Here is a 19,864-nt window from a genome sequence, read left to right on the forward strand (position 1 = left end):
CTCAGCTTAGAAAACGAAAACTAGACCAGCCAGTTTCACTTCCTTGTTCTCGGCCATTAGAGCCACATGAGAAGATATTCTCCCTAATACCCTCTAAAAAATTTTTTTTTCTGCAAACATTTCTAGTGCCATGATATTTTGCAAAAACCTTTCTGCATTGTTACTAACTCCTGTGATTTTATTGAAAATTGTGCAATATTTGGCATTTTTCTTGAAGACCCAACTCCTGGAGTCAGGTGATTACTTGAGAATTTCAGCTTTCATTTTAAACAGAAAAAAAATAAGTTTCTAGCTCTCCTGGTTGTGGAGAAAAGCTGGACAAGCTGACCCCTAAAGGCTCAAAAACCAGAAGGTAAATTAAAAGAACCCAACTTTTATTATTCTCATTAGATCTTATGATTTTTAAGCCAACCTCTTGATTTTGGGGTGGGTCTGACATGTTTTTTGAATGTTGGAGGTCGGCAATACTGCTTTTTAAATGCCCCAACTAAATTTGTGCTTGAACTAATTCAGTTTCTTCCAGAGCCTCTTAATAAAGCCCTAATAACTGTAGGGCTAAATTGTAAATAGGACTATGCATCCACACAAGAGAGTAAAAACTCCTGCCCCCACTCCCCCCACCCATACGCACGATACCAAGCTTTTGGGGCTAGCACATAGGAGTAAGCAGGGCTATTTGCCTACTTACTACTTCCCCAAAGCAGGTGGATGGGAAGTGGCAGGAAACGGGACGGCTGTGCATCCCTCTCCCTAGTCATTGGCTGCAGTAGCTGAGCCAAGGGCAGGAAGGCAGAGAGGTTAGCGATTTACTCCCGGTATGGACCAGTAGTAAGTTACTATCCTCCCACCCCCCAACCTGGGAGCAAAGGGAAAGCAGGTTTCTCTGAGTTACAGCTCCTCCCAGGGCTACTCCTGTGGGTGCAGCTGAAAGACCACTCCCAGCTCAGGGTCAAAGTCAGACTCCAGGCCCTAATTCTGAACAGCACTTAAACATGTGCCTAACTTTAAGTGTGTGTATGTGCATCCCAAAGTTTCTCCTGTACGGGAAACGTGGGGCTGCTCCAAGGCCACTGGGTTGACCTAGGCTAAGGTTTAAGGACATCTGCAAGAGGGACTTGAAAACTTTCACCATCACCACCGCAAGCTGGGAAGATACAGCTAGCAACAGGCTGCACTGCACCAGGGAGTCAGCGAGGCTGAAGAGAGGGAGTTGAGAGAAGGGAAAGCAAAGAAAGCTGAGAAGAAAGTACAGCAGGCCACAGAGCGTTAGCAGTGCCCTGGCTTCATCTTCCGGCCCTCGCCTTAAGCCTGCATTAGCTGTGACAAGGACTTGAGAATTGGACTTTTTAGTCACTTGCGATGCTACAACACGGCTCCCGAACTGCTTCAGCACTTATACCGTCGTCCTTCGAGATGGACAGTTGCCAGGCAATATCCCACAATCCTTCGGAATTGGGTCCAAGCTCTGCAATTGTAAGATCTATGGGGCAGAGGCTCTGTCACAGTATTTGTCTGTAAAATGCCTAGCGTGGGGATGTTGCTATATAAATAATATCAACATTTGCTGTTATCAAAGGAAAGTTAAAAGCTTTCAGTCTATCCATCTGAATGCACAGATATGAGATGTAGGTATCAAACAGTAATTTAAAGATGGATCAGCAGGAAATTAAACTTAAGTTTAATTTATTCTAGGGCAAACTCAAAAGGTTTTATTTTTTTTTTTTTTTTTAGCAAATTCTATCACATAAATGTTAACAAAAAACGTCTGTACATTTGCCATGATACACTCAAAAGTTAAACAAAGAAGATATAAATACAGATATGGATGTAACATGACAAAAGCCAAAAAAAGAAGGAAAAAAAGAAAAAAAAAAACCACATGCGCATGAACACGGTGCCAACAAAATCATTTCTTATGGCTGACATTTTTCAGAGCAGTTTTTACTTCCCATTTAAAACATTATTGTTAGCAAAGTCCTGCTGTATTCTACAGAGTTTTATTTTCTGTCCCTTAATATGTCATATTATGCTTGATAAATAAAGGGATGAGGAGGGGGAAAAGATTTAGATGACAAAGATGCGAGTTACGTTACTTATACAGGTTATTGGTAAGCTAGTAATAAGCAATAGAAAAGAAGTCTTGTCTTGTCATCCAGGCAAGCACACATAGTGTACCTTAAGAAAGCCACATGCCTCAATAATTCTGCACTACATGAGAGAACTACAGTACTTAAAACTGTGAGGGGGATGTATCAATTGATTTGCTCATGCCCACGGAGCACTGGTACAACCAATGATAGAATGGCCATCCTTGTCTGAGATTTAAGCAACCCCACAACCACAGGGTGCTGGTCTTTTCACAGTTCCTCACAGTCAGACTTTATAAGCATGGTGGGCAAATCAAAGAAACCTTTTTCTTGTAAGATACCAAAAACTGAAGCCCCGTATAATGGGCAGCAAGAAAAAGGCAGCTGTTGTAGGTGGCTACTGCTGGGAAAACATTAACACCTGCCTCAGTGTCGCAGTGATGTTTTGCCAACATGCAGATCCTTCTCTGCAAAGGTGCCCGGAAATTGTCAGATTTGTAGCCAGAGAGACCTTTATGCTTGCGAAAGAAAATATGATTGAACAGCTTTTAGAATGCAGAACACTGGAGATCATACAAGTGACATTCACAGCTAGCCCTTTGAGTATTTCAAAGGAAAACCAGGTCATGTTCAAAACTCTAAACCAACCTTACTATGTACATTATTCGCAAATGAATTTATAAATAATCTAAGCAGAATGCCTCCTACTATATATGGGTATAACAGACATCTAGAGTACTCAAAGGATGAACAGTCTTTGATTGACTTGTGTAATGAAACGAAGTATCACATTAATGAGCATCTGTTGATAAACAAAACAGTATCTGATTAAGAAAGTAAGGCCTGGTTCTGTGATTTGCAGCCCCAATTATGCTAATAACATCTGGAAATACAAGCTCATCAGTGAAGTCTCAAAGCAGCAGCAGCAACATATTTCACATGTATTTCTAAGAGACGAGTTGTTAATTCGTACTGTAGTGTCAGCATATGCAGTAGGTCAGTTTATGGACATTACAGTGCATTCACTCAGTGCATACTAACAGTATTTTATAAAATATATAAAATCATTTCAGAAGGAATTCAATTCTCAGAGATCTGCTACAGTGTGCCATTCAAACAAACAAAAAGCAAACCGGGATGGAACAAGATATGTCAGACAGTTGAAAGGACTAAGCATGCAACACAGTCAATTACGCAGACATTGCATTCCCCTTCTGGGGTATGGACCTCAGAAGACGCTGAACTGAGATGGGAAAAGAGACTTTTAAAATACTGACTGTTAGGAAAGCAGTTTGAAAATAAAACTCCCTAAAAATTCAAACACGACAGCTCATTGCTGCCAACATACTGATTGAGTATTTCCTCAAAAGGGAAAATTAATTCACATTAAACTAAAATAATTCAAATCATCCACAACAAGAATTTAAAAAAGAAGAAGAAAACCTCTAGCAAGCGTCTTGAGAAGGGGTGAAAGTGAATGGCCCACGCGAAGGGAAATTGGATTTTAATGGCTAGCACAGGTTATAACAGCCTCCCTCCAATGAAGGCATTTTCGAGTCTGCGGTAAGTCTTTGGGGAAACACCACAATACAGGCTAGTAAAGATCCTTATGATCTTATGATGGAGTTACATGCAGGAAGAGCACCAGACAAATGGCCTGATCCTGCAGCCAATGTAGGATCAGGCCCATCCTGAAAAATCCAGGAGCCGGACTGTCCCTTCCACTTTGTCACACAAGGGATGAAAGAGGCTGAAAAACCTGCTGCTTTGGGGCCTGATTCTGCTGGGTCCTGAGGCAGCCTTAACTGTTATTGATTTCAATGAGAGCTGAAGGCCACTCAGCACCTCTCAGAATCAGGTTTTTCAACAAACTGATTGGGGGACATTGAGTCAACATGGCATTAGCCTTCCCTGGGTGGGTGTCTACGTGGATTCCATGATGCTCTGCAGGGGATGTGCAGCGCTTGGGAGCGCCCCTCTGCATGGCCAACATGCAAACAGCAGGGACCCAAGTAAAGAACGCTGATGTGGTATATTGGACTGGGGCTGGGTTGGTTCTAAGTTTTCCCCTTGCTGATCAGTCCATTAAAGAATTGCCCCAGCCTTCCCTATTACAGGGGCCTGATCCTGGATGGGCTGAGCGACACCATCTCCACTGAAGCCAATGCCAGCTGAGGGCACTCAACACCTATCCAGAGGTGCTAAGTGCCTTGCAGGATTGTACTCTGGTTCTGTCGGTGAGGAAGAGGTTAAAATGCTGGTTAACTACATTGCAGGCTTTTTAGGCACAAGGTCGTGTGCGGGTGTGAGGAGATGGGGGTGTTGTCTTATTAAATACTAGGGCCAAGCCCCATAGCAAGTTTAAATTTACAGGAATATTTTGTCCGGTTAAGACTTCTCCTTTACATTTCCTGAGCCAAATGAGGTTCAGAAGTGTGGAGGGGAATGGCCCATGGTAATTACGGCTATTCATTATCCATCACCAGAGGTGTCAAACCAGAGTTGTAGATCAGATCCTTTCAGAACAGACTTCAACAAAAATAAAGATTTCTCGGCTAGTTTCACAGACTTTAGCAAGTCTCCACTGTGCAGTCCTGATGACAAACCCACTATCCTGCCTTTAAAATTAAGCCCCAGGGTCTTCTGAGCAATGGAAGAAGGTGGAAGGCAGGGCTGATGTAACACTGTTAGTTAAAGTCGGGAGACCCAGGCTGCTCTTGTTAGACAATACTGGCGGGTGAGGAAAAGCTACAGAGAAATTCTTAGCCCATATGGAAATCTGGAGCTTTATCTCTCATTAAAGGTACCTATCTGTCTTAAAGAGTTAAAAGCCAGAAGCATGGCAATATTTGCAAAGATTTCATCATCAAGATCTTGCAGTTTAGGCGAGTTTCAGATCAGAGTTATAAAATGGGGACACACCACAGCACTTGTGAGGTGAAGGGTCTAGCCAAAATGGTTACACCCAGAGGAAAAATTGTTTATATAGCAGGTAATTAACATATTAAAAACCAAAACTTTGTGTCAAATTAACTTAAAAAAGGATTCATTTCACTTTTAAGCATGAACATGTTATTTGAACTCAGTTTTGAAACACTGCAACCTAAACATATGGTAAAGATTTCAGCTGGCTATACCAATATGTTTAAGTATGGCTTTCTATGGTTGTTTTTTCTTAAATGGGGACTGCAACACAGGCCTTGCTTCCTTTACATTCAGTACCAATAAGAGTCTACATAAAAGCTTTAAAGGACTAAAATACTGATTGCAATAAATATCTGCATGGCCTCCTTTAGCTGATGGGACGTGCCAATGAAGAAAGGGTAGCAGAAAGGTCTCTGAGAGGCACCGCTGATTGCTTCTAAGTCTACACACATGTCCAGATATCTCCATTAACTGTGCGTTGAGACATCTGAAGATGAGCTGCTGTTACTATTGGTGGTCTGGGCCCTCTTTATGTACAAGTTTAGTAGCTTCATCTGGAAGATAAAAGAAGTTAGGAGAAGATCAAATAATCCAGAAAAGAAAAACAGCAAAAGTTCACTGGAAATATTAGGGCAAAACCCTTAAATGTGGATCCTGCAGTGAGTTCTGTGTGGGGCAGGGATCTGCCCATGAAGGATGAGAGTATAAATCCGGTGATAACATGAAAACAGATAGTTACTAAAATAAAAAAAAATGTCATAGCAGGAAAATATCTGGGGAGAAATCCTGTCTCCATTGCAGTGCATGGCAAAACTCCCACTTCAGTGAGGCCTGGATTTTTACATTCATTGTTGGCATTTTTCAGGGCTCCAATCTGTGTGGGTAGGGATCCTACCTGTTGCTCTCTAGAGATGCAGGGATCCACTCACACAGAACAGACTGCAGGGCCGTAGCCTATATATTATGAAATGTTCTGGATTCCACACAGTCAGTGAAGACACAAGCCAGCAGGGACATGTGGTGTAGCCACTTAGTTCTTCTAGGTAGGACAGTGCTGGATTGAGGGGTTGTCTTCCCTGCCCAGTTAGCTCAAGCTATCACGAGTGTTGTCCCTAATCTGACTCCTGTGCATACACAAACATGGATTGAAGCTTGAGTGTTGCCAATGCTCAAGCCAGTAAGGTCTCAGTTACTCATTGCTGCTAATCCAAACACACTGTGCTGCTCAAGTGTTGTTTTGCAGTGTGGCTGCTCTAAATCAGGCAAGGCTAAACTAGAGAGGAGTGAACTCAAGAGAACTAAGCCTGCAATGAAGACAAGCCTTCAGTTGCTGAGAGCACACACTGTTCAGTTACCTAGCAGAAAATATTCAAAAGGCTGTAACATTGTGCAGATACCTTGCTTCCTGTGAGCTGTGCAAGATGAGGTTTCAGTTCTTCTCCAATTACTGAATAAATTGCCACTAGGCAAAACACACTGGCTTTGCGAACGCTGCTCTCTGTATTATCGTAGCCCTAGACCAGAAGAAACAAAAAGGTCGTACAAATCAAAGGTCACTTTCCAAGATCTTTTCCAATCAGTTTACTAATGGGCTGGTAAACACTTTTCTTATGCTTGGCCATAGGGCCTGATCCAAAGTCAACAGAAAGACCCTCACTGAGTGTAATGGGCTCTAGATTAGGCTTGGGAGGAACTGTACCTTCAGTGGTGTATTTTGCTGGATCTGAGTTCTTTCTACTGCTATCATCAGTGATGAAGTTTCATAGTGAGCTCTGGATCCATAAAGGGATTAAACTAACACTGAGGGCTCAGTTCTACCCTCACAAATATAGAAGAAACTCCCATTGATGCCCGTTGGGTTGTAAGTTCGTAGCGGAAGGAAGAATTTGGCTAATACAGTGCCTAAGTCTTTCCATTGACTTCAATGGGCTTTGGATCAGACCTTAAAAACTTGATATGGGAAAGTAATAAAGTCCCTGCTGGGCATGAGTTTGGCAGGATCGGACCCAAAGGCTGTTTTGTGAAGTGCATTAGAATACTCAAATGGAATCTCTCTGTTTGTTTGTAGCACTCAAACCACCATGGCATCGAAGTGCAAATTATTACTATTGTGTACTACTGTCATGTCTTTTTAAGACAGACAAGGTGGGTGAGATGTTGGTGAAAGAGACAACAGAAGATGGTCCAATAAAAGATATTCTCTCAATCACCTTGTCTCTATTATAGTCTGGGACCAACACGGCTACGACACTACAAACAATGAAAGATTTTTTTTAAGATAATTCGTTTATGCATGTCAGATTTATTTTGAAATAGGAAAAGAATACTACACTAGGCTATGTCCTGTGCATATCTGCCAGGCCCAGCTGTTCAGATGACCTACATTACAATACACTTTCTGATCAACTTCAGGCAGGAACTTCTTTGAGAAAGTACATCATGTGCTCCTTGGGTCTAGCGAGCCACATGTCCAAACATGGGAGAGACCTCAGACTATCCATCAAGCCATTGCAGCTCTATGGCTTGTGATGCTAGTTCTGCACTCAAGTGATCATTGGTCAATGAACAGCAATGAGTAACACATACACAGCCACTTTGGTGGACTGCACGCTACCCCTGACATGTCGTTTCACATTTTAGGGGAGAAAGGAAGCTAAATCTTGTTATTAATTTGTAAATAACCCTCCCCCCCCACCAACTGTTCTGAAGCGCATAACAGTTTGCACTTCTAGAGCAGATAGGTACTGATCTGGGTCTCACGACAGCAAGTCCTGGCCCTGCTGTGTGATCTAGGGCAAATCACTTCCCCTCCCACCATTTTACTGTCTTGTCTGTTCAGCTCTAGAGGACAGGAGCGGTCTCCCACTATGTGATTTTATAGCGCCTAACACAATGGGCCCCAGAAGTGGTCAGCTAATACAATATAAATGTTAAAAATATGTAATGTATTACTATTAAAATGTGTAATATTAATAATGATAATAAAGGTGTTCTTATTACCTGAGATGCCATTACAAACTGGACATTTACCATCCACAGGAGTTAAATGTACGGGTATTTCCCATTCTGAAGGCACATACTGCCATTGTATCACTGTCTACACACAGTTTTTATACCAGTTTAATGATTTTGGACAGGGTGGTGTTTTCTACTGCCATAGTTACATTGCTATAACCCCTAGTGTGGACTCACTTATTGCAGTATAAAGGTGCTTATACTGGTATAGCTTGTCCCCCTTCCCAATAGAAATAGCTGTACCACCACAGGGACTTGTCTACATGGGGACACCCAGAAGAGTTAAGGCAAACGAAGTGAAGATGTGGAAGTTAATGCGCGTAAGTTAAAGCATGTTAAACCCAGTCTGGATGCTCTCACCCGGGAATAAAATAGTTTGCCTCAGGAGGATTAAATTACAGCGAACTGCAGCCACTTTACTCCTGAGTGACAGCATGGGGGGCTGCTTAACATGCTTTAGCTTATGTGCACATTAACTTCACACCTTTGCTTGATTCACTTGAACCTTCCCAGGAGTCCCCATGTAGACATGGACTAGCGTATGTCTACACTGCAACCAGAGGTGCAACTGCAGCTTGGGTAGGCATGTCTGTGCTGGCTTTGATCTAGCTGGCATGGCTAAAAAGAACGGTGAAGGAGCAGCCCCATGTATGAGCCCACTTGGAGTCCTAGGTACAGACTTGAGTTCCTAGCCTCTGCTAGGGTCTGTGCCACTGTATCTCATGCATCTGATGAAGTGAGCTGTAGTTCACGAAAGCTTATGCTCAAATAAATTGGTTAGTCTCTAAGGTGCCACAAGTACTCCTTTTCTTTTTGCGAATACAGACTAACATGGCTGCTACTCTGAAACCTGTATCTCTACTGTTATTCTTACCTGGGCTAGCTAGATTAAAGCTGGTACGGGTATGTCTATCCACGCTGCAATCCCATTGCCGTGCACACATACTCAAAGGAATCTTTTTACCTGTATAACCACATCTACATTAGTGGGGTTGTACTGCTGTAACTATACTGGTATAGCAGTACAAATATTACTGGGATAGCAGTACAACTTTTATGCGCAGACGAGGCCTTTGGCAACTTTCATTATCCAAAATTTCTTGTTAGTGTTGTGTGTCTGTATTTATTAATTACAATGAAAATTATCCAAAACATCACACACCAGACACAGTCAAGATGCTGGATAACAAGTTGAACTTTGTAGCCAGACACAGAAGACGACTGTGTGTGATTTCATTTTGTAATATTTTGAAAAGTCTGAAATAATTTATCTGGTGAAACAATCTTGAATGATTTTAATCATTAATCATAAATTACATGATCTTTTTGTTACCTTAATGATAGTAGAGGGAACGGACAAAAAAAAAAAAAGGGTAAGTAAAACCTAAGTATGTATTTGATTGCCCAGTAGACAAAAGGCCTAACTTATCTTTAGTGCAACCCCACTGAAACTAGGTAAGTTAAACCAGGGATGAATCTGTTCCAGGGTGGAGTTACAGTTTAGTGTTTATAATGTGGTTATTTGCAATGAAAGGTGGAAATGAATAAAACGTGGCCAAAGACTAGCATGTAAACTGGAGCTGGCCGACCACTAAATGTGAGGGCTCATTCTGCAATGGTTATTATATGCAGCCCTTGCTCCAGAATACATCTCATTACCTCAGTGGGAATTCTGCCTGAGTAAAGACTGTTGAGATTGCATCTCAACTTGTTCCAAAAGGACGTTTAAAGAATCCTCTATCCCAGATGATCTTGCTGAATGGAAAATATATTACCCAGTTGGTCTAGCAGTTAGACAGAAAAAGGCCAAAAATATTGACACCCAGACTAAAAAAAGGCATATCTAATTGAACACAGCCCAAGATAACATTCACTGAATTGAATCTTCTATCGCCATACCTCCCATACACTGACCTTTATGTTTATTCCTTTTATTTTATTTTAATTTTTATTCCATAGGTAAGTGACGATAACAAAACTGCAGCACTATGTGGCACTGGAGAGAAGATCAGGAACCATACTGAGGCAAGTGACAGTAGTTGGTCTTTGTGCGCCCCCAGCCCAAGGCTGACCCCAGCCTGAAATACATGGCTGTTTTTTCAGACAGAAGAATCCTTTTGAACTTTAGTTGTGTCTCTCCTTACAAAAAGAGAAATGCTCAGGGTGTCTCTGTTCCTGCCTCGTCGATTCTCTATTCCTTCTGGTCTCATCTGAAATCCCCTTTTGACACTTCTCCACGCCATTTCTTTCCTAATTTCAATGTTGTAGCTGTATTTAAGCTTTGTGAATTGTTTTTCAGATAACATGTGCATGAAGGAAGCTCTGTACAATGAAGTTGTACTGATGAATGACATGAGACAAGAGCCTTTTGCCTATTCCAGGTAACGGCTAAGAGACCTTTTTCAAATGTAACAGTGATGTCGGAAGCCTTCACCTCATGAGACTGTGGGAAAACTGACAAGACGATTGATTGATTGATTGATTGATTGATTGATTGGAGGAGGAGCGCAGGCGCTACCTTGGAAAAAATGTTTGGGTTCTGTACACATTAGTGCAGGGTGAATCAGTCACTGAAAGCCAGGAGGGAGTTCACTGGCTCTATGACTGAAATTTACTAGAAAAACGAAAGCCACAAAATATCTCAGAGGACACGAATCGAGAGAGAGACAGGGCTCTGCAGTCTCATTTTCACAACATGCTCTGACATCAAGAATAACCTTAGCTGCACTTAAGTATTTACACTACGTGTTCCAACAGCACTTCTGTTCGAAGAGAACAAGAGGAGGAGAACCTCGATACCGTAATTTACGTTTATCCTGAAAAGTCATGGTTCATTACTCTATTCAGAGTAAGAACAGGTCTCCACTAGAAACTGTTTCCAACGTAGCAATGTCAGTTAGGAGGGTGATTTTCTGGTAACATTTCTCTTCTGACAAAACCCCAGTGTAGATACGGTTACACTGTCACAAAAGTGCTTTGGACAGATGATCTTATTTCACTTGAGAAACTGGTAGAAGCTATAACGGCAAAAGCACTTTTTTTGCCAGTATAAGCTGTGTCAACACTAGGAAGGTTTGCCATTAGAGCTATGCTGGTATATCTGTGCCAGCTAACCTTTTCTGGCCTCAGTGTCAGATTCTGGCTGGCCTTTCAGGGGTGCACAAAATGGGGGAGAAAGGAAGTGCAAAGAGCCTTTCCCTCACTAATGCCCTGCACAGGGGTCAGCTGCAAGGCCGCTGTGGAGTGACCACTGCCCCACAGGGGAGAGCTGGCAGTGCCCAGCAGAAATGCATGCGGCTTCCATTTACACAGTGGCAGCACTGCCATTGGCATGTGTGCTTCCTCGGAGACCCAGGAATAGTGACTAAGTCCGCTGGAATTCTGCCTGAGGAACTCCTGCTGTAACCCATAGGGGTGTGCCTTTAGGCCATAACCTGACCCTGGCCTTGTACAGCAAGATCCTTCTCCAGCAACTTGAAAAGGAAACAGATCCCATGAATGTACCTTCAAACTAATTCTGCTTTTTAGGATGTAGGGATCACAGTCATTGTAGCTGAGCTATTCCCACACATTTCACTGTGGTATACTGATTATTAGTATACTTGACATTGTTATCTTTAAAGCACTGCACCAACATTATCCGACTGAATGACTGCAACAATGACTTTCTGTTCATGTAACATCTTCCATCCCGAAGGATCCCAAAGTGGTTTGAGAAATATGAGAAAAGGATCTGCATGATCAGGGTAGATTTCTAAGGTGGTAAGAAGGTCACTGTCAACACTAAGAGTTTAAAAATCATGAGTCAGTCTCCAAAAAAACATGAGACTGGCTTAAAAATGATGAGATTACAAAAAATAATAAATAAAAATAATAATTTTTTATTTGCCTTACAGTTTTTATGCCTTTTGGGTACATTCAGGTCACTTTTCAAGCTTCTCCACAACGAGTGCTAGAAACATTTTTAAAATGAAAACTAAGATTCTCCTGCGATCACCTGACTCCAGGAGGTGGGGCTTTAAAAAAACAGCAACTATTGCAAGAGTTGGCAACACTGCTGGGGCTCAGGCAATGGTAAAAATGGTGTCGGAAGGATAGCATAGGGTAAAGCTCTGACATCACTCTAATCCTCTTGAGGTTGAAGAGGAATTAAATGTTATTTTCAGCTTCTTGAGACATTTCTTATGCTTATTCTCTGTGTAAAGGACATTGTGGGAACTTACAGGCCTAACCCCCCACAAGAATGTATTTCTTTCCATAGTCATCCTTGTGACTCTCAGATGTCATCCTATCTTACTCTTTCCCTGGATTTCTATCTTTCTCCTTTATAGGATAACCACAGTGCCCAGCACTGCTGCCTGCCTGGTGTGTGGGCAGAGAAATAAATTACCACTCCCACACAGTCACCAGTGAAAGTGAAAACCACAAATATTGTAAAATAAATGCCCTGCCTTAGTGTTGGCAAAAAACACCTGTACCCCACCCAGCTTCTATTTGGTTATGATAGGTGTCCAAATATGAATTGGTCGTAAAGTTCAGGGTGCTAGGAAGTGAGGAGGGCTTCATAGCCTACTTGGAATCCGACACAGGCTTACAGCTGAGTCCTGAGTGATTCAGCAGAATGACAGAAGAACCTCTGATCTACCTATGTGAGGGTCACTGTTTAGAATGTACAGAGCCTGTATGAGACAGGAGCTAAATCCTGCCCCTGGTTATGCGTGGGGCTTGACTGCCATTAATTTCATTGGGAGCCATGCACATGTTTCCAAGGATAGAATTTGAACTGAAGAATTGGATTTTCCCATTCCTTAGACTAAAGTATGAAGACAATGATAAAGACTAAAAAGAGAACTACAAATCTGCTTTAAATTTAAATCCAAATGCACCAGATTCAGGTTGCAGAAGCTCCCATATATTCTGTTAACCAGACATTAGAAAGAAAGAAATGATACTTTGCCCTGAGTGTTTGTACATTGCTAGCACGACAGGGACTTATTCTTGGTTGGTCATTAGGCACAATCAAAATAAACATAAACATAATGATGATGATTAATACTAATAGATACCTGTAACAATCCAGGGATGATATCAGGAAGGAGCTGATGTAAAGATTCTTTTGAAATCCTTTCAATGACTTTTGTCTGCATTTTGATGGCAGCTAGATTAATGGGGTAGTCAGCAGTTTGAATGATGGGGCAGAGCACTTTGATGCACTGTTCAGGGTGTATGGAACTGGCCAGGGTGGAAGCAGCTTCCTCAGCAGCTCTGACAACCTGGAATAAAAAACAAAACAAAACATTAATGGGCTCTCACTTCACAAGCAAAATAATCCTCCACGTGCCAGTGAACACAAAGAAACTTCCACCGATGCTGTTCTATAATAGACCCCGTACAAGTACAAAAGGCATTCTTGAGGACTGGGGGACTCAGGGAATTGGCAACATTTGCTTCCAGCTACAAATCTATTGCAAGCAGGCCAATAAGTGACTAAAAAACACTACCACTAGTTCACAGATCAACAGATTTTAAGGGCAGAAGAGATCATTTGATCTTCTACTATAGCTTCCTGCATAGCACAGGTCACAGAATTGCACCAAATGACCCTGGGATTGATCCCAATACCTTGTTTGACCAAAGGACATCTTTAGAAAGTCCTCCCGTCTTGATCTGAATACATCAAGAGACGGAAAATCCACCGTTTCCCTTACTAGTTTGTTCCAGTGGTTAGTCACTCTCACTGTTACCGAGGGCTGCTTGGATGTCTCATTTAAATATGCATAGCCTCAATCCATTCTTTGTGGGGCACATCAGTCACAGAAAGCTGCATCGGTCTCCCCAAAACTGCATCATTGTTATCCGTCTCCACAAAGAAGTCAAGGATGGACTGATCTCAGATACCGAACTACTCATCCTTTGGTGTTGTCAGGGTACAGGTACCTTTGTGAGGCACCATGGAAGAAGCTTGCACTGCTGCTGATTGCATGCTGTTTTCTATGGCTGAGGCATTGTCAATCTAGGACCTTTCATAACATAACTTTAAAATGTTTTAGAAAAAGAGGGGCAATCTGCCAACTTGTTAGAGTTCCATAGGGATCAATTCACACTATGATACTTCATTCAGAAGGTCTGTGAATGAATACCCAATGTCTGCTCTTATGCTGCAGCAATATACAATTATTTGTAAATTCCTTTACAGTTTCACACACTAGGCATGTGAAGCCAGGATTTCTTAGTGTTACTGTGTATTACTGTGTGGGTGGGGGGGGGGTGGATGGTGGGGTTTATACATTGTTTTTGAGGGTGGGGGAGAAATATCAGTATTTATGAATGGGAAAATCTAAGGCTATGTCTACACTACAGCTGGGATCGATCCACCAGCAGTCGATTTAGTGGGTCTAGTGAAGACTTGCCAAATTGACAGCAGATCGCTCTCCAGTCGACCCCTGTACTCTACCCCCAATGAGAAGAGTAAGATAAATCAACGGGAGAGTTTCTCCCGTTGACCCCCCATAGTGCAGACCCCGCAGTAACTTGACCTAAGGCATGTAGGGTAGACATAGCCTAAGACTTTGGTGAAAAGGAATTAAACTGCTTGTGCCGATGAAATGAGAAGCTCTCAAGAGATCTCTATTTGGAGACATTTCTTTAAAAGCAATTCACTTCTTGGTGCTGGCACTTTTGATGGCTCTTCCCCTGCATGGAAATGCAACTAGGATTAAGAGGACGTTTGAATGCCTAGTCATGAATTTAACAACATTCCCAAAAAATACATTGACTTGGGCCTCAGACATGCATTATTCGCACATGTAAGTTTTACATGCATATAATGCTGCAGGATTGGGGCCCATTTTTTTTAGTTAGAAAGGGATCTACAATCATTAACATTATTATTCATTCAAGAAATATAGTCACAGGGTTATAATTTTCCACAAAACATGAAAATGGCAACGAAGGATCCATTGGTTTTGTCATTATAAACTCAGCATGAAAAGTTGCCTTTGAACTAAATCTTAATTGTGGGAATTAATTTTTGTTCATCTTTTAGAAAACAAATTCCGCTGTTTTTGTACTTTAGGAGTTTTCACACAATGGAGGTTGATTTTTTTTTTCATTTTTTTCTAACTGGCATTTTACATTAATATTGATATTGACTACAATTGTGGCATTCTAATACTGTACGTAACTAGAAAGTGTCAGATTAGCCGGTATAGAAACAAGTTTAATTATACCTACACACCCACTTTTTTAAAACATTGCCTAAAAGTTCCCAGTGGGTGGGCCTAATTTACTTGGACAGTAGCTAGTTATTTTTATCAGGTCACTTCTCCATGAACTAAATTTCTACCACGAAGGGAAGGGAAAATTGCATAATTAATTTTCTGTTTAGAGTAAGTGGAAGATTTCTAGTCTTGTGAGAGCATATCAAGTAAATGGTGTCTGCATTCAGGTCACACTTCAGCAAAGCACTTAAGCACACGTTTAACTGCAAGAACCTGCTGAAATTCAATTGATGTCAATGGGATTTAAGCATGTGCTTGAGTGCTTTCCTGAATTGGCGCCTTAGCGAGTAAAAACCAATTTTGTTCTCTCTCTCACACGCACACACACACTGTTACTTTGGAAAGGCACTGCAGGGGACAGGGTGTCTTAAGAGTTCCTGTCAACTTATTTTGATCCAGCAGGACAAATTATTCCATCATTACATCTACATTGGCACCTGCAGAAGAGAAGAATGAGGGGGGATTTGATAGCTGCTTTCAACTACCTGAGAGGTGGTTCCAGAGAGGATGGTTCTAGACTATTCTCAGTGGTAGCGGATGACAGGATAAGGAGTAATGGTCTCAAGTTGCAGTGGGGGAGATTTAGGTTGGATATTAGGAAAAAAACTTTTTCACTAGGAGGGTGGTGAAACACTGGAATGCGTTACCTAGGGAGGTGGTGGAATCTCCTTCCTTAGAAGTTTTTAAGGTCAGGCTTGACAAAACCCTGGCTGGGATGATTTAATTGGGGATCGGTCCTGCTTTGAGCAGGGGGTTGGACTAGATGACCTCCTGAGGTCCCTTCCAACCCTGATATTCTATGATTCTATGATTCTTACATCAAAATGCCACCATGATGCATCTCAAGTAATAAAATGCCAGTTAATAATTTAGGGCCTTTAGTACAATTCTTCTTCTAAACCACCAATGAGATTAACTTTACATATTATCTTTCATGCACTGGACCATTTCCTTTTCATATATATGAAAAGACACATCTAACAGCTCTTATACAGGTAAAGTATTCATCAACTTCATAGGTCTGTAGGTTTAGTTCTACAGAGATAAAGCAAAGAGAAAATCAATAGCAAGAAATATTCCCTTTTCTGACCTTTAAATTGATGAAGATGTTTTGTAACCATTTCCCAAGATAATTGAATATTTCTCTGTTTATTTTATTGGTGTGAAACAAAGAATGGGCGGGTGAGGTTCTGTGGCCTGCAACATGCAAGAGGTCAGACGAGATGATCGTGATGTTCCCTTCTGGCCTTAAAGTGTATGATGGGCCACAGCAATGTCACATCAATGGTATTGGTTATGGAAGATGACATTTCTCCTTAGTCATGGGTGAGTAAATTTACTGGAACAAATGAGTTAATTTTAAATAATTGGGAACAGAAAGATGGTTCTTTTCCATTAACTCTAAGCAAAAAGTGGTAAAAATCACAACAATAATATGGCCCACATCATTCTGTGAGCACTAAAAGCTAATTTAAATTAAAAGCAATTGCTTGTCAAGCCCTGAATATTTCTTTCCAATTAAGTAGCAATGGGTCTAATTATTATTTCACACCAGTGTAAAAAACAGGGACTCCACTTAAGTCAATGGAGTTAAACTGGTATAAAAGAAGGGTAAAGTAAAAATCAGAATCAAGCCTAATTTCTCTAATCTTATCGTTACATTCATTATAATTATGGCTACAACTGGAGCAGCGCTGTACTGTAGTACATATACAAGGGGGCAGAGGCAAGGCTGAATAAGGAATCTTAAAGTTGTCATTTCATGACTTTTGAGAGCTTCATTTTGTAACCTTAATATTCTGTTAATTTCATTTTTTACATTTATAGGAGTACGAGCTATCTGCTTTACTAGCCTTCACAATTCTTCCATGGACGCTTTTACCGTCAGGCTGCCTGATGTGCGTACACACCATGAGACTTGTAGGATTGGGAAGGAATTTTCTCCCAGGCCAGACTGGCAGTGACCTTGGGGGTAGAGGTGCGGGGGAGTTGCCTCTCTCTGCAGCACAGGGTGTGGGTTATTTGCTGGTATCTGGGTATATCTCACTTATTCAATTCCTTCCCACTGCAAGGGCCTCAGGCACTGGTGCACCTCAGTCCCTCCTGTTTTCTGCCTGTGGCACACAATAGTTTAGTTTTCTGAGGGCTATAATAGTTGGGTTTAATTTGAGTTGTTGGGTTTAAGGTGTGGGTGCTGGGTGGTGTTGGTGGCCTGTGACGTGCAGGACGTCAGACTATATGATCTGGTGGTCCCTCTGGCCCCACTCTCTATAGCTCTATGACTTTCTGGCACTGACAGTCAGCAATACAACTTTTGATAGGTGAGCTTCAGAAGGTCCAGGGCGTGGGTTTGGATAGCAGCTGGAGTTCTTCAAGATGTGTGGTCCCTACCTGTATTCCACTGTGGGGGTACACATGCGCTCCTGGCCGACACCCTCCTTCCTCCTCTCCCACCCCAGGGCAGGAAGCGGTGGCAGCACTGACTCAGGTTTTGGGGGAAGGGTCAGGGTTGGGTCAGGTTGGAACATGACTCAACCCTCTCGGTCTCAGGTGGGCTTGGGTCTAATTTAGTCCCTCCTGACCGTGATAGGATAACACCCTCTTGAGCAATATTGATTATTCGCCACCCAAAATTCCAAATATATTCTCTCCTCGGATTTTTCAGATTAGTCACTCATAGAGCAAGTAACTTCCCATGAACTTCAATAGTTCAGACTCACTAGACTGTCCATTTATATAGCACCTTCCATTACAAAAGACCCCAAAGTGCTTTACATACGTAGAAGGATGCCGAAACTATATGCAGTGCTCAATCCAGCCACCACTGAAATGCAGCAACACCATCCCAGCATGGACCGCAATTTATGGAGAATCTCCAAGAACCATGTCTGACTCTTCCCAATGCAGTCAGAGCTTCACATGCATGAGCATTAACACCTTCCTAATACAATTAGCATCAGTGAAAGGATGGTATACACAGCACACTGGATAGAAGAGGATTTGATTTTGTGCGGTAACCTTCATACTCCACATACCCCCAAAGTAACATGGAAAACATGCTAAACAATAACTCACATCGCCTTTAACACTACAATCTGTTTTAGTGAGAAGGGGAATGAGAGTCAGACCATTGAGATAGTCTCTTCTCCCTCTCAGTTACTCTCCTAAAATGCCCTCAAATCTTTAACATTCACCTCAGCCAGCAAACACAGGCAGAAGGAACTTTAGTTTAACCTCTCACTGAGTTGGGAGTGTGTCAAAGTGCAGCACGTCCTACCCCACCCCCAGACCTGCACTGCAAATTCTGTGCCAAGTAGGAGCTGGAGTTCCAGTGTGGGACGGGAATTCATGACCTTCTGGCCCAGGGGTGAGAGTTTGACCAACTGAGCCATACTCAAATGGACTCTCAGTTAATGTTTCACAGATTTAACTGATTCAGCAACCTCAAGGTACAGGTAAAGCTACCTAGAACACTTCCCCAGCTGTATCTTTACCCAGGAAGCCGCTGCACATGGGCCAGGACCCTACTGACATCCCAGTGGGACATTCTGTCCTTCTGACAGCACTAACCAGTCCACCCACAGTGACACCACCTAGTGCACTCATACAGGGCAGCCATTATTTGCCTTTAAACATTATGGGAACGTGGTCTGCAGCATCCTGCATCTGAGCAGTCATTCAAAGGTCTGTATTGCAGATGTCTATAGATACTGTCTACTTTCTAGGTCTATTAAAAAAGGTACTGTCCATAAAACTGTAGATCAAGGTCATACTGAGTACAGCATGGGTGTCAACTGCCTATGGTACAGTGGCTGTGACCACACTGCTCTTCCTGTAGAAAATGCCTCATTCCCAGCCTAGCACTTTAGCCAAAGGGCTGTGCTTTCTTCCACTCTTGAAATGACCTGTTAATTTCTAGACTTGTGCGTGAAATGCCTGCTCATGAAAGCCAAAGAGCCCTTTGGCATCGCAAGTGCATGCAACAGACAGGCAAAAATGTGAGGGTGTGAAGTATAAAACTTTAAACATTATACTTTATTTCAACACAATCTGTCAATTGCACATGGAGGGAAAAGCTTTAAAGATGAAGGAAAAAAGCTAGAAGGGAGCTGCTTGAGATTGCAGATTTGTGTGTGAACTTTTGAAGGAGTTTCAGAAGGAAAAAAATACAAGGGCATTGAGTCAAGGTGAGTTAAGAAATATGTAACCAGGAAAAACCTGCTAATAAAAGGCACTCCTTCAGAACAAAATGTTTTGTCTGACTGCTTTATCAGGAAACCAATTTACAACTACAACTTATTACTCTGTATAGAAAATGACAGCAGTGTGGAAACACTTTAAATCTGAGACTGGAGAGTATGGCATTGCTGATTTATTAAAGGATTAAAATTAGGGCTGTCAAGCAATTAAAAAAATTAATCGTGATTAATCGTGCTGTTAAACAACAATAGAATACCATTTATTTTAAATATTTTTTGATGTTTACTACATTTTCAAATATATTAATTTCAATTACAACATAGAATACAAAGTGTGCAGTGCTCACTTTATATTTAT

At 41.8% G+C, this 19,864-nt stretch overlaps 1 protein-coding gene across 1 annotated transcript in view; it reads right to left on the reverse strand.

The window, feature by feature from the left end:
- Positions 1-1,677: 1,677 nt before the first annotated feature.
- The window catches only part of CLASP1 (cytoplasmic linker associated protein 1), a 267,087-nt gene continuing 248,900 nt past the window's right edge, over positions 1,678-19,864 (reverse strand). The window contains exons 38-40 of the mRNA XM_073305074.1: positions 13,094-13,300; positions 6,410-6,526; positions 1,678-5,566 (exon numbers count right to left, since the gene is read on the reverse strand). Coding sequence (XP_073161175.1) covers positions 5,480-5,566; positions 6,410-6,526; positions 13,094-13,300 — 411 coding nt within the window. The 3' untranslated portion in view covers positions 1,678-5,479. The remainder of the gene's footprint in view (positions 5,567-6,409; positions 6,527-13,093; positions 13,301-19,864) is intronic.

This window comes from Lepidochelys kempii, chromosome 11, assembly GCF_965140265.1.
Source record: "Lepidochelys kempii isolate rLepKem1 chromosome 11, rLepKem1.hap2, whole genome shotgun sequence".
NCBI classification, from domain to species: domain Eukaryota; kingdom Metazoa; phylum Chordata; order Testudines; family Cheloniidae; genus Lepidochelys; species Lepidochelys kempii.